Consider the following 19,061-nt stretch of genomic DNA (forward strand, 5'->3'; position numbering starts at 1 on the left):
TGAAACCGGGTCTAACTTAGTACGCTGTCTTAAAACCGAAGCTAAACCGTATCAGGTTTAACTCAGTGCTGTCTAAAAGCAGGGGAACGATATTTTATGACCACCTCGAAAGATAGTGATCATTGTGTTGTCCATGACACTTCCTGGCAAGCAGGAAACTACACATTTATCAGGTATGTCCAAGTATTTGAACTTGCACAGACTTCCTCAGAATACTGTTTACAGTCAAGTTTTTAAAACAATATTTTGGATATGGAAAGGTTTTCTGGAGGAAATTGTGTCAGCAACTTGCAAGAAATAAAGACATTGTCCTCAAGCAGTGTAACTGGTACCAGTACAAGCTACAGATATAAAACTTATTAACACATTAATGTCACACTATAGTTATGCTATGTTTCCAACTACATGAACGTGTCCAAGCTTCATTATTTTTAACACAAAAGTGCATTTTACATGCTAAAATAATTTTGGTCTCATGAGACCAAAATTATTTTGTGCCTTGTTTTACTCATTTCTCAAAAACTACACAACCTAAGTTAGTAATATTTGAAGGGAAGCTTTCCACTATCATTTTCTTCAAACCCTGTAAAATTAATGCAAATCTGTGGACATTTTTAAAAAGTACCCAAATCCTTTAAGGACGAAGCCATAACCCAACTAGTAAAACCCTGTGAAGCAAGTTGTTTTAACAACTTGCTTCACATGTTTTTTTTACCAAGGCTTGGAAACTTAAAAGTTTCCAAGCCTTGGTTTGGCCCTTCAAAACCTCAATATTGTTTACAAAAAGTGCACAATTGAAGTCATACAAGTAGTGTTGGTAAATTTCCCAAGGGAACTTCTAAAGCCAAGATTGTCACCATGGCAAAGACCTCAATTGACCTTCAGGTATTGAAATCATAACACAAAGTGCAGATCACAAAACATGCATTGAACTTTTCCTTCAAGAGGCAATCATAAAGGCAGGCCAGGGCCAAGTAGTTCATTGCTATGGCTTTCAGAGACCAGCAGCCGATTTCACAAAACGCTAGGATTAAACCTCGAGAGTTTGGATGAGTAACCCGTCCTAACTTAGGATGGGTTCAATGCGTCCTAACATCTTCGGATACGGAAAAACCTAAAGTTAATCCTAAGTTAGGAAGAGTTTGGTAAAAACTGGCGGCAGGTACTCAAAGCTGAATGGGCCATTCAGTTTTATCAATGTTTTATATAACAACAATTATCATAACTTTTGTGAAGATAAGCCCTACCATGATCTATATAATGTTATATACAGCAAAAAAAAAAACATTTTCACATTTTAACAAGGAATTTGCGCTTGTGCAAACTTATGCTTGTTAAGCCATCTTCTCCACAGCTTGTGCAGAAGTCTGGCATGCTAACCCTGTAAGTTAAGGCTAGTCAGTATGAGTAAGCAGAATTGAGGGCAATAGTAATACCTTTCCACACTTAAAGGCAGTGGACACTTTTAGTAATTACTCAAAATAGTGTCCAGTGCCTTTAAGGGAAATTGTTGTGCTCATTGAAGTACAACGCTAGCATTCATTGAGGTAATGCTGACTGACAGGCACATATGTTCATAAATTCCAGCAGGGAATATGACACTAGCTTTGAAAATTATACCATACATGTGGATTTGTACTTTTGTTATGCATCCTTCTAGAACCTATGACGAGGGAAGTCTGTGTAACTAATCCTATGCAGAATGATAATATAGGTTCTTTTTTACCTAGTCCTCTCCAAATCGATAATATTTTACCAGTCAATAATGCCAGTCAAGAATATGTGTTTTATAACACACCTTGGTCTTAAATGTCAAATAAGAAAAGAAATTTGTAAAAGAAAGGAAGTTTTTTATATGCTGTTCACAGTTCAGGTTGTGAGAGGGCACTGTAACCAGTCACACTAATTTAAAAGACTAGTACCCGATCGGGCACTATTCCCGCAAAACACGTGCACGATCACAAGACTATAGAAGTTGCCCCACGTGACCTTGTTTCAGTCAACCAGAATACAGAAAAAGCAGGAGGTGTGTTATAAAAGCTGTTAAAGGAATAGGTTATTTTTAACTAGCACTCTCCATATCTACAATATAGGCTGTTATAGATTCTTTTTCACTAGAGATCTAAGTTGCTATAATTGTATAATGGTTCTTTTTGCAGAATGATAATGTTAATTATAAGTTGTTACATGAATAAGTTCTTTTTCAACCTGAAACTACACGCACTCTCATCCAAGGGTGTTTTTTTTCTTTCATTATTATCTCGCAACTTCGATGACCAATTGAGCTCAAATTTTCACAGGTTTGTTATTTTATGCATGTTGAGATTCACCAAGTGAGAAGACTGGTCCTTGTCATTTACCAATTCACAGCTTTACAAATAACTTACAGGGTTTACAGAAGGTATAATGGTGAAAGACTTCTCTTGAAATATTATTCCATGAAATGCTTTACTTTTTGAGAAAACATTAAAACAATTATCGATTCTCGATATCGAGAAATACAGATTTTTTTAAACACGTCATGACACAAAGAAACGTGCGGAAACAAGGGTGGGTTTTCCCATTACTTTCTCTTGACTCAAATGACCGATTGAGCCTAAATTTTCACAGGTTTGTTATTTTGTATAGAAAGTGTGATACACGACGTGTGGGCCTTTGGACAATACTGTTTACCGAAATAGTCCAATGGCTTTAACATAGAATGATTTTTGTATCTAGTCTGATCACCTCCTTTTAAGCCACGCTGTTTGTTAGGTACACATGATTGGCAACCTCTGTATTTTCCTAATCCTAACCTTAACCTGAACCCTAACCCTAGCATGTAGATCACATGGGGTTATTGGAACTTCAGAACAAAGAGCAGTCCCTGTTTCTAGAATAAATGTTTGTAAAAAAATTCACCTCTATTTGGTTACCAGATTTACTGACACCGTTTATAACAGGTATTTGAGTAAATGGTTTGTCTTGTTTTTCAACTTCGGTGTTTTCTTAGATTTTGCATTTGTATTGTAGTTTTATGGTAATACCACTTATCTACATGGTTTTCTTTTAGGCTTATGTTTTAATTTTGGTTGCATATACATTTCTGTATGTGTATTTTTTTATTTAGTCTTATCATCACCCACCCCACCCATCTTTAAACAATGACTTGCATGTTTCCATAGTATGGGTAAACAAACTGCACCTGCATGACTTGCAATATTGCCCTCTTGAATGTTTGAATACAGTCAATGGCCTACTCAATGAACAATGATATTGTATTCTTGAAACATGCACCGGGAACCCATGGAAAAGGAACCTACAGGCCTTATACTTCACAGGGACATAAAAGGCGACTGCCTCCATGCCCCCTGGTGATTGCCTTGGTGCCCTTGAAATGCTCCAGTTGAAACTTACAATTTCATCATAAGTTTTTATTTTATTTTATATATTTAGTTAATGCAAGTTTGCCAAAAACAAGGCTAAAAGCCACTCTACGTAAAGGGCTACAAGGAAGAAAACATAGAAATGCAGAAACTCAGTGGAGCTAAAGGTAGGAATTGATATTCCTCTTAAAAAAGATCATAGGATGAAGGGAAAGGATGCCCTTTACCAAAGAGAAAATGCCTTGGTGCCCTTGCCCTTTCAAAAACTAAGCATACTAGGTGGAGACAGTGTGAAAGTGCGCCAGGGTAACCATTAGGTAAACAACTTCTCTCCAGCCTCCCAAATTCAACAGGGATACAAGATACAATGTGAACAGGGCTTAACTGTATACACAATGACAGACAGTTAGCTTTTCATGTTTACATACATGTAGTTTGCCCTAAACACACAGCACATTTGATAAGATCTTTTCAGTATCTTGACAATATCATTGTTCATTGTTCATTGGCCGTCTACTGTATTCATCCATTCCAGAGGGCAATATTGCAAGTCATGCAGGTGCAGTTTGTTTACCCTTACTATAGAAAAATGCATGTCATTGTTTAAAGACACTGGACACTATTGGTAATTGTCAAAGACCAGTCTTCTCACTTGGTGTATCTCAACATATGCATAAAATAACCAACCTGTGAAAATTTGAGCTCAACTGGTCGTCGAAGTTGCGAGATAATAATCAAAGAAAAAACTCCCTTGTCACACAAAGTTGTGTGCTTTTAGATGGTTGATCTTTTACATGGTTGAGTTCGAGACCTCAAAATCTAAACCTGAGGTCTCGAAATCAAATTCGTGGAAAATTACTTCTTTCTCGAAAACTATGTCACTTCAGAGGGAGCCGTTTCTCACAATGTTTTATACTATCAACCCTTTTCCCATTACTTGTCACCAAGCAAGGTTTCATGCTAATAATTATTTTGATTAATTACCAATAGTGTCCACTACCTTTAAAATGATGGGGCAGTTGTGATGATCAGAATCTTCGTTAGCAATGCTTTGTACACAGTGTTTCCCCTGACCATTCAATGGGGTGGACTAGTCTTGCCCCAAGCATGGAGGTAGAAATCCCCCAAGAGACATCAAAGACCCATAGTGGATAGTGTACTGTTCATGGGGTTTATTGTTTCAAATTGCAAGATTAGAAAATTATTTAAATCAAAGCTGTTAAAGCCATTGGACACTTTCTGAACAGAACAAAAATTAAAAGTTCACAGATTAACAAATAACTTGTTTACAGAAGGTAATGGTGAAAGACTTCCCTTGAAATATTATTCCATGAAATGCTTTACTTTTTTAGATTAAAACAATTATCAATTCTCGATATGGAGAATAACGGATTTATTTTAAACACATGTCATGACACAGCGAAACGTGCGGAAACAAGGGTGGGTTTTCCCGTTTTTTTCTCCCGACTCAGATGACTGATTGAGCCTAAATTTTCACAGGTTTGTTATTTTATAGATATAAGTTGTAATACCTGAAGTGTAGGCCTTTGGACAATACTGTTTACCGATGTTGTGCGATTGCTTTAACAATGCTTTAACAACTGTGAGATTAATCTGCTATAATTATGCATCCAAAATAAGCTTTAGTTTTGAATGTGTAAATTATTAACCAAATTTGGCATTAATTCAGTATGATTCTTTGTTGTAAATTCACGAAAAATGATATCAGAATGGAACAAATGGTTTTAAAATTAGAGCTAATGAAATGGATTTAAAAGCTCATTAAATATACATGCCCATGTTACTGCATACATATTTTATGTTTTATTGTGTGAAATGCTCCAGTGTTCACAAACAAAATTGTGTGCGAATAGTGATTGTACTTCAGAGAAAGGTTTTTTATTTTTACGGGTAGTGTCGCCTGAGGCAAATTACTGGTACTAGCAAAATGCCTGAGGCAATCTCAAAACAACAAAATATTTTGAATTTTAATTAACATCAAGGCCAAAAGGATTAGAACCATCTAAATGAAGCAATGATGAAAAATATTTAATTTCTGTGGTGAGGAATTTTTAATAAGATTTTCGGCCACATACATGGACATGTAGATTGGATGTGAAAACACCTTCATGGTCAGCATTTGCTATCTGATTATAATAATACACATGATGTAATACACCATGACTGGACATATGTAACATCAAGGACAAGGAGATGTGGCAACAAATACAGTGGTATTGTTTGTAACCACATGTAAAGCATATAGGATTTGAGGCATTGCATGGTGAGGTATCAATATATATTTGGTTTGCGGTAACACCATGTGTGTACACGTATCTACTTGCCAGGTAGAGTTTGTTCTTAGAGAACTGTCTTTCTTTATTCTACTACCGCGAAGTAGATTAATCGGTCGTTCAAGAGACTTCTCAGTTCTGAAAAGAACTGTCCTAATTTCTTTTTTTACTACTACCCGAGCGGAAGGTATAGAAAATAGGCTGGGACTACTACTTTAGCTTATAGCATCGTAATTAACCGAGTCAGTTCTTGATTTGGTCTCAATGTTTTGACTAGCTTGCTCTAGTTATTAAAGCACAGTTCTGCCCAACCTTTTTAACCCTATAAAAACCATTTATTTCTGTACAATCCTTACTACTATACGCCCAGACATTGCTAATCTTGTTGATTTTTTCTTCGCTATTTTCAGATTACATGTCAGGAAAATTAATAAGAAACAGAATTATGTTTTTTTAATTTTTTTATTGTAGATTCTATGTTTACATGGGAAGCATTTAAAAATGTCAATTCATTTTTTCTTGACCTCATTGTTTGAGGCAAAAGTATTGCGGCCGTTTGTGGGTTTGTTAATGAATTGTAGATTTTATGTTTACATGGGAAACATTGAAAAATGTCAATTCAGTCCAAAACCTTTGTTTTGACCCTGTTGTTTGAGGCAAAACTTGGTCAAATATTGCGGCCATTTGCGGCTGCTCTGGGCACTTTGGTACAAGCTGCTTGATTAATTTTTTAATTTTCCATACATTATTTGTAATGTATCTCTACTTTTAGTACAATTTAAAAGAATACTTGCATATTTTTTATTGTTTTTGTCTAGACCTGATTGAGTTTTGTCTGGTTATAATTTCCTAACACTTGTTTTGTTTTATTTCCTTGTTTATGTGTCACTGTATTGTGCTTTTCATCATTAACTGCCATACTGTACTTTCTTCCAGGTTTTAATTTGTATGAAATAAACCAATAAAAATAATAATTATTTGTTAATGGATGACTACCACTTGAGAATACATTATGCGTGGGAGGTGACCAACTAATTGAAACAATTCAAATGGCAGGATAATTGGTTGGTGCACAGCTGTGCACAGATCTATCTGTGTACAGTGCATTCCCAGTAAATTACATGTATATATCATATTGAAGCAGGGTGGCACAGAGCATGATGGAATGGGATGGTTAGGGTTGGGTATGTGTTGGGTATGGGTTGGGTATGGGTTGGGTATGTGTTGGGTATGGGTTGGGTATGGGTTGGGTATGTGTTGGGTATGGGTTGGGTATGTGTTGGGTATGTGTTGGGTATGTGTTGGGTATGGGTTGGGTATGGGTTGGGTATGTGTTGGGTATGGGTTGGGTATGGGTTGGGTATGTGTTGGGTATGGGATGGGTATGGGTTGGGTATGTGTTGGGTATGGGTTGGGTATGTGTTGGGTATAGGTTGGGTACATGTGGTGTGTACGGGTTGATGTGGTGTGTACGTCGGGTATGTTTTGGGCATGTGTTGGGTATGTGTTGGGCATGGGTTAGGGTTGGGTTGGATATGGGTCGAGTATGGGTTGGGTATGGGTTGGGTATGGGTTGGGTATGGGTTGGGTATGGGTTGGGTGTGTGTTGGGCATGGGTTGGGTATGGGTTGGGTATTGATTAGGGTTGGGTTTTGGTTAGGGTTGGGTATGGCATGGGTTATTGTTAGGTTAGGAAACCATCTTACCTGAAGATTGTCTTGCTGTGGAAACCATTATAGCTGGAGAAGGCAATCATCGAACCAAAGGCAATCCCAATGGAGTTAAAGTTCTGCGCTGCCGCGGCAACCCAAACCTAATTTTGGGTGAAGTAAAAGAAAAATACATTTAACTGAATAAAAACAAAACACCAAAATAGAAAAGGAAATATTGGCGCCGTCTGCAAATTCCTTTTGTTTGTCGATCAGTTATCTTTCAGATCTAACTCTATATGGATCTGCAAAAAATCTGCATGAACCGGAACACCGACTTCTTTTTGGGCAGAAATTCATAAATGATAATAATGACCCTTGACCTGAAAGAGCAACAACAATAAGGAAATCATATCATCATAATATGATGTTAATGCTCCTTAACCAATCATTTGAATATCATCCTAAAATTCTCTTTTTTCCCCTTCCTTTTTGAATGGGTTAAAGTGGTTTTCATCGTTTGGGGTGAACCCTTAGATTTAGAAAACCTTTTAATGCTTGAAGAGTCTTAAATGGCCTTCAAGGTCTCTTTAGCTTTGTCAAATTAGAAATGCTGAAAGAAGACACAACAAACATGGAGGACTTCTTCATTTTTCAATTTAAGAATTTTAAGATGACATTTCAAATACAAGCAGGGTTTAAAGCGGGTTTACGTCAACCACTCCTGATTAGTGATTGTCTTTTGTTGAAGTCTTAGTGCAAATTGCCGAGGTTCGTCTTTTCCACTTCTCCACTAGTTAGATCTGACACTGTGCATTACTTGGTAGGCCTTTCACAGGTAGCTGGAGTCGGTCACTTCGTCTACAATGCAAACTTTTCAAGATATTAGAGCCACACTTTCATATAACGATTGGTTGTTATAATATAACACAGAGTATATCAGACAAATATAAATTGGAGTTTATTTTTGAGGAAAAGGTAAAACACACCAAAAAAAAATCATGCATTTTTTTCTCATGAAGTGAAGCATGAAGGCCAGGTGTTTTTTTGCGGCAGCTTCTATTGCATGTTTTACAATGTTAAGTAGATACACAAATACAGGTATAAGCAAATACAGGTACAAGCATGCAGCCAAGCTGACCTACATACAATATCATACAACAAGCGTTATTCATAAGGGGTTGCAGGTAACCTTGTTCACAATGGGATTATTCCATGAAGGATAACTGTTGTGGAACAAGGGCCACTTTGTGAACTACAGCTTTTGATTCTTGCTCTGTTCGTCTGCATGCAGTAATCCACATGCAGTATTAATCTCATACTTTGTGACATTTGTATGACGTGTACATGGTTGTCACTAGTCTTGAATTCAAGTCGGTACTTGTTAAGCGCGGTGTAGTAACAGGGACGGTATACACATCCTTGATGCTAGTATGTGTGTGATTCCGTGGCAATTAGAGCTGTCACACGCTACCTACGACCGTTTCATGAATGTATAATCGCACTGAGACTGTTGCATGTAGGGCAGAATGTGTGTTTGTAACAGCTAGGCAGCGCCTAACGACAATTGTCATCAAGTCTAGGTTGTCACTAGTCCTGCCCCTTTTCTAATGACCCATTGACCTCCGTGATTGTTGAGTAAACACACAGTGACCAATGAACAGGACAATAAACCGGATGTTAGAGTAATGGGGTTGCGCCTGCTTTGACCTCTTAGGAGAGATAAACCATATCGGGTTTAAGAGCTGTCTGAAAGTAAGGGGAACAACTTTTTACGACCACCTCGTAAAGTTTTGGGTCATGAGCCCCTTTCAAAGGAGAGCAGTTTAGCAAGGGTCACTTGCTAAATTGTAGCATGGCTGTAAAATTTCACAAAATGTACCCGTATGAAAGGGCAAAATCTTGTCAAACACTTTATGACCATGCTAAAATTAGACAAGGGACCCCAGTTAAGTTGCTGTCGTGGGAGTAGCATTTAGTATGCATCTGAACACACCCTATGGCCACTTGAGTAAACTACAGCTTTTGATTGTGATTCCAGTCGCTGCATGCAGTAATCCATAATGCAGACAGTGCATCATGCATTTGCAATCAATGGCAAAGTCCATGCATAAGCTAGAATCATTGCTTTGATGAGAAGAAGACAAAAACAAACCAAGCAACCTTTAGAATCCCTTATGGGAAAGCAATCATTATGGATCATGTGCAAGGATGATGGAACGATGAGGAAAAACTGTAATTTAGATTTCAAATTGTCTGGTGACTCCATTCTCTGTCTGTGAGTTTGTATTTCAATATGTCTGTGAGTTTGTATTTCAGCATGTTGAGTACATCCTATGATCATACTGATAACATTCATGCATAGTCATATACATGTATGTAACACTATTAACTAACAGTGCATGTCTTCCCTCGATATTATTTTCTTTCACGCCTTTATTAATAATTTGTTAGCCTTTATAGCTTTTGAGAAAGACTCTAAAGTCGAAATGTAAGGTCATCAACTATTTTGTGCATTTATAACCTTGGTCCTTTTATTTGGTAAGTTGTTTGTAACAGCTAATTCTATTTTCGCCTGTATTAATAAGAAGAGTTTAAGAACACGCTAGTCACCTATAAACTAGTTTTGCCATTGCTTCAAATTCTGACTTATAGGCATACTATACATTTGGTTTAAGGAACTGTTCCTATATACATGTTTATTTATACAATCAAGCTAACATGTGAACATTTCATTTAAAATGATGTTTTTGAGATGTTCAACATTACTGTAAATCAAATTTGCATACTTAATCTCTGAAAACATCGCAACTGAGCGCTCTATTCGGTTACGAATTGGTTTTACTTCAAAGAATCTTTAAAGGATGTAAATTACTATTCATAAATACCTCAGACAGTTTTGCTATTCCTATTGGTTGAGAGCGCGTCATGTGGGGTGTTTAAACGGTTGATAATGACCAGCTGGAGCTGTTTATAACCGGTTGTTTTCAGATACTACACGCTAGTCTTGATGTAAGTTTTCTCGTTAAGGGCGGTGCGAGCGCTGTTGGTGATTTGCCAACGACCAGGCCGGTTTTAAAAGGCCGTTTAAGAACTTGTCACTACCCTTTTATTCCCTTATTAATCTCGTTTGATGAAAGTTAAGGATGCAAAAATCTTCCAAAGAATCGTTGTAATGGATTCCTAAATAATTATTCAAAGCTGTGAATCAAAACCAATGAAATAACGATGAAATTGGTCAGCTACAAAGCAAGGTACACCCTGAACATGCATCTATTCCAATATGAGAAAAAAATGACAGTCATGCGAAGATCACAACAAAATCGTATGAAATAAACATGAAAAGTTACAGAAGAACAGACAAATTGTCAACAGTTAATAACGAACACAATAAAACAAACAGGTACACATAATAAATGCAAAGCTGTATAAAAAAATCAAGCATAGCAATGAGTTCAAATGTACATGTTATGTACAGCATTTTGTGCATGCAGTACGTTTTGTAGTCAAATACGTAGTTCAGAATGACCATGCACACACATTTTTTTACAGGCAATAATAACTCTCAAAAAGCATGCTGATTATAGTTAAGTTTAATGTTTACAATTTATGTAACCAATGTGATATTACCAGGTCATCAAAGTTGCGAGATAATAATGAAAGAAAAACACCCTTGTCTCACGAAGTTGTGTCCTTTCAGATGCTTGATTTCGAGACTTCAAATTCTAAATCTGAGGTCTCAAAGTGAAATTCGTGGAAAATTACTTCTTTCTCAAAAACTACAATACTTCAGAAGGAGCCGGTTCTCTCAGTGTTTTATACCATCAACAGCTCCCCATTACTCGTTACCAATTAAGGTTTTATTCTATTAATTATTTTGAGTAATTACCAATAGTGTCCACTGCCTTTAAAAGTAGGCCATGCACCACCACCCCCCCCACATGTTCCCCAACGCCAACTTTTCACTATATTGTTTTGAGACGTAACTCATGTAAATCAAGTCATGTTACATTTCAAAAATCAGAGACTATGAAAATTATATCTATTATATTAGCAGGTGCATTTGATTTTCTGTTCACTTTTTTTGTAAAAAGAATAAATTTAAGAGATGAAGAAAGTGCTGGTAAAACAAACTAGGAAAACAACTTTTGGAAAAGACACAGTACCACTGGTTTCTCAAAAAAAATGGTAATCTTCAATGTTTTGTTACTTAACTTAAAACAAAAGTTCCTAGCAAATACAAATAACCCCATTGTTTTGTTTTTATAGAAATGCATGGACTTTGAACTACATGTGTCTACTGCAAAATGAAAAAGCGTGTTTCTGCAAGTAACAAAACATTTCAAAATGAACACTAGAACTAATATGAGCTACAAAATTGCTTCGCTGACTTAAAAGATGATAAAAATATTTCCACCAAAGATAATGTAAAAATAAAATAAATTGTTATATAATTAGGCATATTATAAACTAAAGCAATGTGTGTGTTACTTATCCACCAATTGCAGTGAAAGAGATTTACGGTATAAGAATAACCCTGCTTTACATGCACAGTTAAGGATAAAACTGTGTGTGTTTAAAAACAGCCACTTAAAAAATTCCAAAAAACCAGCATAATCTGAAAAAGAAAAAGATACAGAATAAAAGGAATAGAATACCTGCTTACCTTGCTCCGGTAGGACATCTGGTTTAGTTTAAATTTAATTTATTTTTTAAAGAAAAAGTACCTAGTCTAGTGAAACAGCCAAGACAACTAACAGTTTCTTGAAGGGAATGTTCAACATTGGAGGGGAAAAAAAAGGGAAGAATTTTTCCGAAATCTACAATTCTTGAAACAGAAGCATGCAAAAATTTACACTTCCCGATTTGTAAAATTGTTTGGTATCCAAGTCGCTAGACACACAAGGCCTGAAGGCCACTTCAAGGTGTGGGCTACAATTATGTTTTCCAGAGGTCGTTGCCACCTACTCCTAGGGCTGAAACAGGGTTACCCCTTTTACAGTCCATACGGATGTAAGCTTGGGTATCATCAATGAATGGTCCAAAAGATTTGTCAGGTTTGGTGTAACATTAACAAAAACGTTGGGCCATTAACAGAAGCACTCACTCTGTAGATTTTACAGTTACATTTTTGGAACATCTTTTTGAAAAGGGAGGGACAAAAAAGATTTAGTCTAATTTTGATATATTAAAAGATTTTATAAACCAGGTTTTTTTTAAATCACCAAGGATGCACATTTCCGTCAAGCAACTCACTTTAACTTCCTTCCCCCTCCCTTTATTCTTAATTTCTATCAACTACTATGCCCCACGTCTTGGCTGATTTCATAATTTAACCTTTTTGAAGTATGGTGGCTCAAATCCTAATTGTGTTCTTTTGTTGATGAAAAATGGATCAGCAATGCATTCTGAGGTTTTTTCTTTTCCAAAAAAAACCCTGCCAAACCTTATGCTCGAAGCTCATGCGTAAATTACAGTAAAATAACTTCAGTCACCCACAGGTCTTTATATAACAAACATAAGGGATGAGAGTTTTAGAGTAAAAAACAAATTGTTTTTATACCTCAAAAGATTATTTAGTTCCATCAAACTAATATTTCGTTCCCTTCTAATACTTTGTTACCAAGCAGTATTATTTTGTTCCCTCTAACTACTATTTTGCTCCCTCAATGTCATTTCTTTACCTCAACAAAAATGTTTGTTTCCACAAAATAACTTATATCGATTCCTCTAAATATCTGATTTCTTTCCCTTGAAATGTTACCTCAAAAAATTTCCCTCGAAAAGTTACCTCAAAAATATATTTTAATCCCACAAAATATTATTTAATTCCCTCAAAATTATATTTCGAATTCCACCTGAGTAGCCAGTGGATTGTTTCCCAATGAAAGCAAGCAGGCTTGTAAAACTTCAAATACAACATCCTCAAAATAAAAACACTCGGAAATAATTAAAACTCAAAATAAAACAATTCATCCATCCACCATATCTCAAATTGGTTAAAACTATACCAATATCTCTTCTCATACTATGCTGTTACAAACAAATCATACCGATGATAATTTAAAATATGAAGCCCTTCTATAGACCATGTGAACTTTGTTTACAATAAGTGTGACCTTGTACATTCTTCGAGTATTCTGGCAGGCAAGATACTACACTGGTCCTATGGGAAAGTTGACATTTTGTGTCATAATTTCCACATAAATCCAAGAGTTATGAAAGTAAAAGCTGGACAAGTTTTGAGATGTGCCCCTTTCATCATATCAATCGTTGATAAGAATTAGACAGTGCAATCTCACTAAAATATAAGATTTTATATTTTCTTTCTTTGAGCTGTGTACAAATCGTGCCTGCAGGAAGTCCAGACTTTGTGGCTCTTTTGTAAACATGTGATGTCACAGGTCACATTGTCTATACATTGTAGGTGACGATTTGAGACCTATATTTTGCAGGGGCAGTGGATGGTAGCACAACCATGCGCAAAACACTCCCCTGATTTCTAGCTTCATATGCAACACTTTGTGCAATGTTATGTACATAAGTCAGCAAAGTGTGTTCTTAGTCTTCAGGCACAAGAAGCACTTGGAATTGTCCTTTCAATAGCTTTATTGTTCATTCAAAAGATGCATTTGACTCTCAAGTAGGATTTAAAACTTTGGTGTGAGTAGAATCATGTAAGGTGTCGGTAGCACTGTGCGTAAATCTCTTTTGAGTTATATTTTTTTAACTTGGGGGCTGACCTACATGTATATCTTGGGGGGCTGACCTACATGCATATTTTTATATTCATAGGCTTCAATATGTGGTTTTTATAAAATAAATTATACAGAATCTCCGATGTCAGACTAATTCATACTGAGGTATTTAGTAGGGTGCCTGTATAATTTTTTAAAAGGTTATGCCTAATTTTCAGACAAATCTTTTCAATACCAAAACTGGGCAACGTGGGGTGGGGGGGGGGAGGGGGTTGATAATGCTAAATCAACAGTTGCGTAGTTTTGTTTCCTGAGGGGAGGGGGCATTGGTGTTAATGAATGTAACAGCCAAGTATGTGATAGACATTAGGTAGCCCTAATATTTTACCCTACAACTAGTTTAGGTTTAGCAATTGGTTTAGTTTTAAGTTTAGACTTGCAGGGTTGGCAGCTCGAGGATGTCGTCATCACATCGGTTGATGGTTTAAGGTTCAAGTACATTGCACCCTGGATGGCAGTTCACCCCCCCCCCCCAAGTCATTTCATTATTAAGCCATTGTTTTGAAATCATTTCCAATTGGAAAGATAACATAATCTTGTAAATTGTACACAACAACAATAGAAACTTTTTGAGTAAGAACTTTTCTGATTGGTTTGGTTATCTTTTTGTTTTGGCCGATTTCATTGCGATTTAGACTATAACGAACACATCTATCAGAAATGGAAATTTGGAAATGATTTCTGTGAGTGGTTTGAGTTGTTGATAATTGTCATTATCAATGGCAAATCTCAACAACCCAATTTCAAAATCATACCAAACATGTGATTCCTGTAACCAGAGAGAAGTTGACATCTTACACTTTTTTTAAGTGAATTTTATTTTCATTTTGCATTTATAGAAAATTCAAATTCACTCTGAGATTGTAGTTACTACTCTACAGTAACAGCGCTCTTACTTGATTTTTATAATTTTTAAAGCATTTGAATTATTTGTATGATCCGTTTTTATATCATTTTCCCCACAGAGATTGCCATCCAGAATGCTTAGCCCTGACCAATGTTTAGCACAATTTAAAGAAGCCCTATTTATTGGTTTAGCAACTAACGTTTAGACTTGCAGGGATGAGAATACAATAAGCATTGTAGAATACATGAAAGGCTTACCCCTGTATGGTGTCAAAATGAGAGTGGAAGAAAAAGGGTGTGAAAGAGGCAATTATTGCACAGTCAATTTGCATGGTTTTCTCAAAACGATACAGGCCCGGAATTTCAGATCGTGAAGGCTTAAACCATAAGCCAGCCTCAAGTCGACCTACGATTTTCTTGCATCCGCAACAAACCACTGGCAAAGCGCAGACAAAATATGCTCAGGTGACAACTAAGAAATCGTGCGCCTGCGATTGGTTCCTGATCGTTGGGATCATGTCGTACAAGTTGAAATTGTTCTACTCTTGCGACTGTTTTTTCGAGCGCCGACTTGTTTTTAGACTGTCTTAAAATCAACGCAGTTACGCTCAGGTCATAAATAATCGCCGACTGAAAAGTTCCTGATGGTCTTAGCTCAGGCACAGTGTGATCCTGAAAAGTCAGTCGTCGACTGCTTTTGTTGACGCAAGGTCGACCTGAGGCCACCTTCAGTTAGGAATACATTCCTGACGATTTCAATTTAGAAACTGTAGCCTATAACAGCATGGAGAAAAAGAAAGAGGCCAGCCATTGATTTCACAAAGAGTTAGGACTCGTCTTATCTCGAGTTAGGACGAGTAACTCGTCCTAACTAAGGATTACTCTTAAGGTCTGCATGCTACAGTGCAGGGTTGGGTCTCGTCTTAAGTCATAAGATTAATCCTAAGTTAGGTAGAGTTTTTGTGAAATTGACGGCTGTCTCTTTAAAGGCACTGGACACATTTGGTAATTGTCAAAAACCAGTATTCTCACTTGGTGTATCCCAACATATGCATAACATAAAAAATCTGTGAAAATTTGGGCTCAATTGGTCGTCGAATTGGCAAGAGAATAATGAAGAGAAAACAAAATTGTTGCATTACTTTTTGTTCTTTTAGGTGCATACTGAAAGGCTTCAGTTGAAAATCAAATTCTGAGGTCTCAAAATCAAATTCAAATATTTTAGTGAGAAAGTACTTCTTTCTCACAAACTACGTTACTTCTGAGGGAGCTGTTTCTCACAGTGTTTTATACTATCAACAGCTCTCCATTGATCGTTTTCTTCTAAGTTTTTATGCTAACAATTATTTTGAGTAATAACCAATAGTGTCCAGTGCCTTTAATACAATGAAATTCCAGACTTCATGATTTTGAACATGATCATTGAATATTCATGAAGCAATTGGCCAATCACGAGAGGTGAGATTATATTCTGATCCTCCAATTGGTTGGCTCACCCTATCAATAATAAATATGACAACCTTCTGGATCAGTTAACAGCAAAAGAATAGAAAAAGGAATGAACAAGGAGGGAAAAAGGCTGGAGTGAAAATGTAACACACACACAAATATTTGTGTTTCAATAAATAAAAAAGGGGGTTATTGAACTACGATAAACCTGTACAAACTTTCCGGTGAAGGTTGACTTTGTAGTCAAATCCTGTTTTCTAACAATACACACTGGACCAAAATAATGTTTAAAAGTACAGAAGGTCAAAGCTATCATGTGAATCGCTATCGCGACTTTATCAGTACTTCAAAATTGTAAATAGTTCAACTAAAATAGTTCAAATAGTTCAATTAATAGCTTTGGAAAAAAAAATCAACTATTTCAACATTTGTAGTACTGATAAAGCTCTTACAACTTGATTTGTGAATCGAGCATAAGACTCGAATTACCAAAGTAAGGGTTCGAATACAGTCATGACGGTGGGGAAACTGCCAGGGTAAAGACTCTATTGGAGCCCCAAGTGACCCGTTCCACAAGCAGGGCACTTGGGGATGACAGGGGTAAGCCCCTGGAATGACGCCAAAGCTATTCGACAAGCAGGGGTAGACCGGAGTCAACCCAGGGAAGCTAATTGAACGCACCCTCTATTTTGCAGAACACTTGACATACATGAGACCTTTTTCTAAGCAGTGGATTGCACTGCAACCTTGCCCTTTCTGTCCGACAAGATTATTGAACAAAATCTGTTCCAGGGGTCGATTTCACAAAGAGTGAGGACTAGTCCTAACTTAGGACTAGTCCTAACTTAGGACTAGTCCTAACTTAGGACTAGTCCTAGGAGATATAAAAAATGTGTGGCTAGTCCTAAGTTAGGTTAAGTAACTTGTCCTAACTGCAGATAAGACTAGTCCTAACTCTTTGTGAAATCCACCCCTGGCCTGATATAGGTGTTAACATTGTACCTGACAGACAGGTACCCCCAAAAAGGGTATGTCACTCATAAATTTCCTTTATCAAAATTTATCAGCTTTTTGGTGTCTGTAAATTGAAACAAGTAGCTAGTTTCTGCAAGTTTTCTTCTTAATAAGCACACAAACTATCAGTTTACATACATAATTACACACAATTTTAATTCACATTGCTACAGTACATGTTATTTTGTACAAAAAAGCAGCACAAATACAGAATGTATCAAGAGTTAGCATTCATCTTTTCACCTAGATCGTTAAAATTTAGAATTGTTACATTTTGTTGAGCATCATCAATACTTACGTTAACGTCTAGGACCTGCTCCCACTTTGGTTGGAACAGGAACTTGATTCCATCTATAGCGCCATCGAGCATGATACCATTGATGAACAGGACAAGGAGAACCAGGTAGGGGAATGTTGCAGTGAAGTACACCACCTAAAGGAAACACAAAAATTTGTTATATTAATAATAATAAACAAATTATAAGCAAGACAGTTCCCTTAGAACAACTCTACCTGGCAAGTAGACACACACATTGTGTTACTGCAAACCAAATATACATTGATACCTCACCATGCAATGCCTCAAATCCTATATAATAAACAAATTATTATTTAAAACAAAATGTGTAATGCATGTTCGCCCCAAACAAGGCTAAAAGCCACTCTATGTAAGGGGCTGCAAGAAGAAAATGATTAAAAATTAAAATAACTCCGGAGAGCTGGAAACACAAAAATTTGTTATATCTAAAATGATAATTTAAAAACTTAATATTTTTAAAACAAAATCTAATGCAAGTTTGCCCTAAACAAGGTTTAAGGCCACTCTAGGTAAGGGGCTACAAGAAAAAAATGGTTTTAAAATGAAACAAACTCAGGGGAGCTGGAGGCAGGAATTAATATTCCTCTAAAAACAGTCCAGATTGTAGGATGGGGAGAACATGCACCAGGCAAGGAGTTCCAAAGAGATGCAGTACGTGGAATAAAGCTGTTGGAATGGCTCTTTGTTCTAACCATATATAGCGCTTATCACACACAAAGGCCTTCTCGAAGCGCTTCCAACACTATTACCCATGGTACATGTAGCTGGGCCATTTAATTAATTCCTTATACTACTCGGCTATATCAATCACAAGAACTATCTCTGCCCTCACAGGTACCCATTTACCAGTGGGTGAAGAGAAACAATTATAGTTAAGTTTCTTGCTCTTGCGACCCCAATTCAAACCCACACTCTGCTAAACAGAAGCACCATCCAAGTTTTCATCCGCTCCGCCCAACCCTCAAGGACCCTTACAGTAATTATAGGTATTATATAGGTTTTCTTCTTAATTGTTCAGCGTCTAGGAGCATGTTTACATGGATGGGCGCTAAATAAGTTTCAATTTTTACAATTATTAATACTACTATTACAGTATTTATCAATAATAATTGACATTTATCCTAAAATACAACCAGTCATGAATCTGACCTTTAAGTTTTGAATTTCTTTTCACCAAATGGATTATCAAATTTTCAGAGTTTCAATGCTAGGTGTGATAAGGTGAGAAAATTTATTTCCTGAACAAAGTGTAGTTTTTTGTTTCAGTATTTTCATTTCCTTTACACTACTGCACTTTGTGACAAAAAATAGTCCAGGTTTAGTAAATTTTCTTAAATGACAAAATGTTCATGGACTTGTGCAAAAAA

General features: G+C 36.5%; 1 protein-coding gene across 2 annotated transcripts in view; it reads right to left on the minus strand.

Annotated features, from left to right (window-relative positions):
- Positions 1 to 19,061, minus strand: part of LOC139939195 (sodium- and chloride-dependent GABA transporter ine-like) — a 52,294-nt gene that overhangs the window by 16,778 nt on the left and 16,455 nt on the right. For both annotated transcript variants that reach the window (XM_071934979.1, XM_071934980.1), the window contains exons 6-7: positions 17,674 to 17,808; positions 7,366 to 7,472 (exon numbers count right to left, since the gene is read on the minus strand). In XM_071934979.1, coding sequence (XP_071791080.1) covers positions 7,366 to 7,472; positions 17,674 to 17,808 — 242 coding nt within the window. The remainder of the gene's footprint in view (positions 1 to 7,365; positions 7,473 to 17,673; positions 17,809 to 19,061) is intronic.

The sequence above is a fragment of the Asterias amurensis genome, chromosome 6 (genome assembly GCF_032118995.1).
Source record: "Asterias amurensis chromosome 6, ASM3211899v1".
Taxonomy (NCBI): Eukaryota; Metazoa; Echinodermata; class Asteroidea; order Forcipulatida; family Asteriidae; genus Asterias; species Asterias amurensis.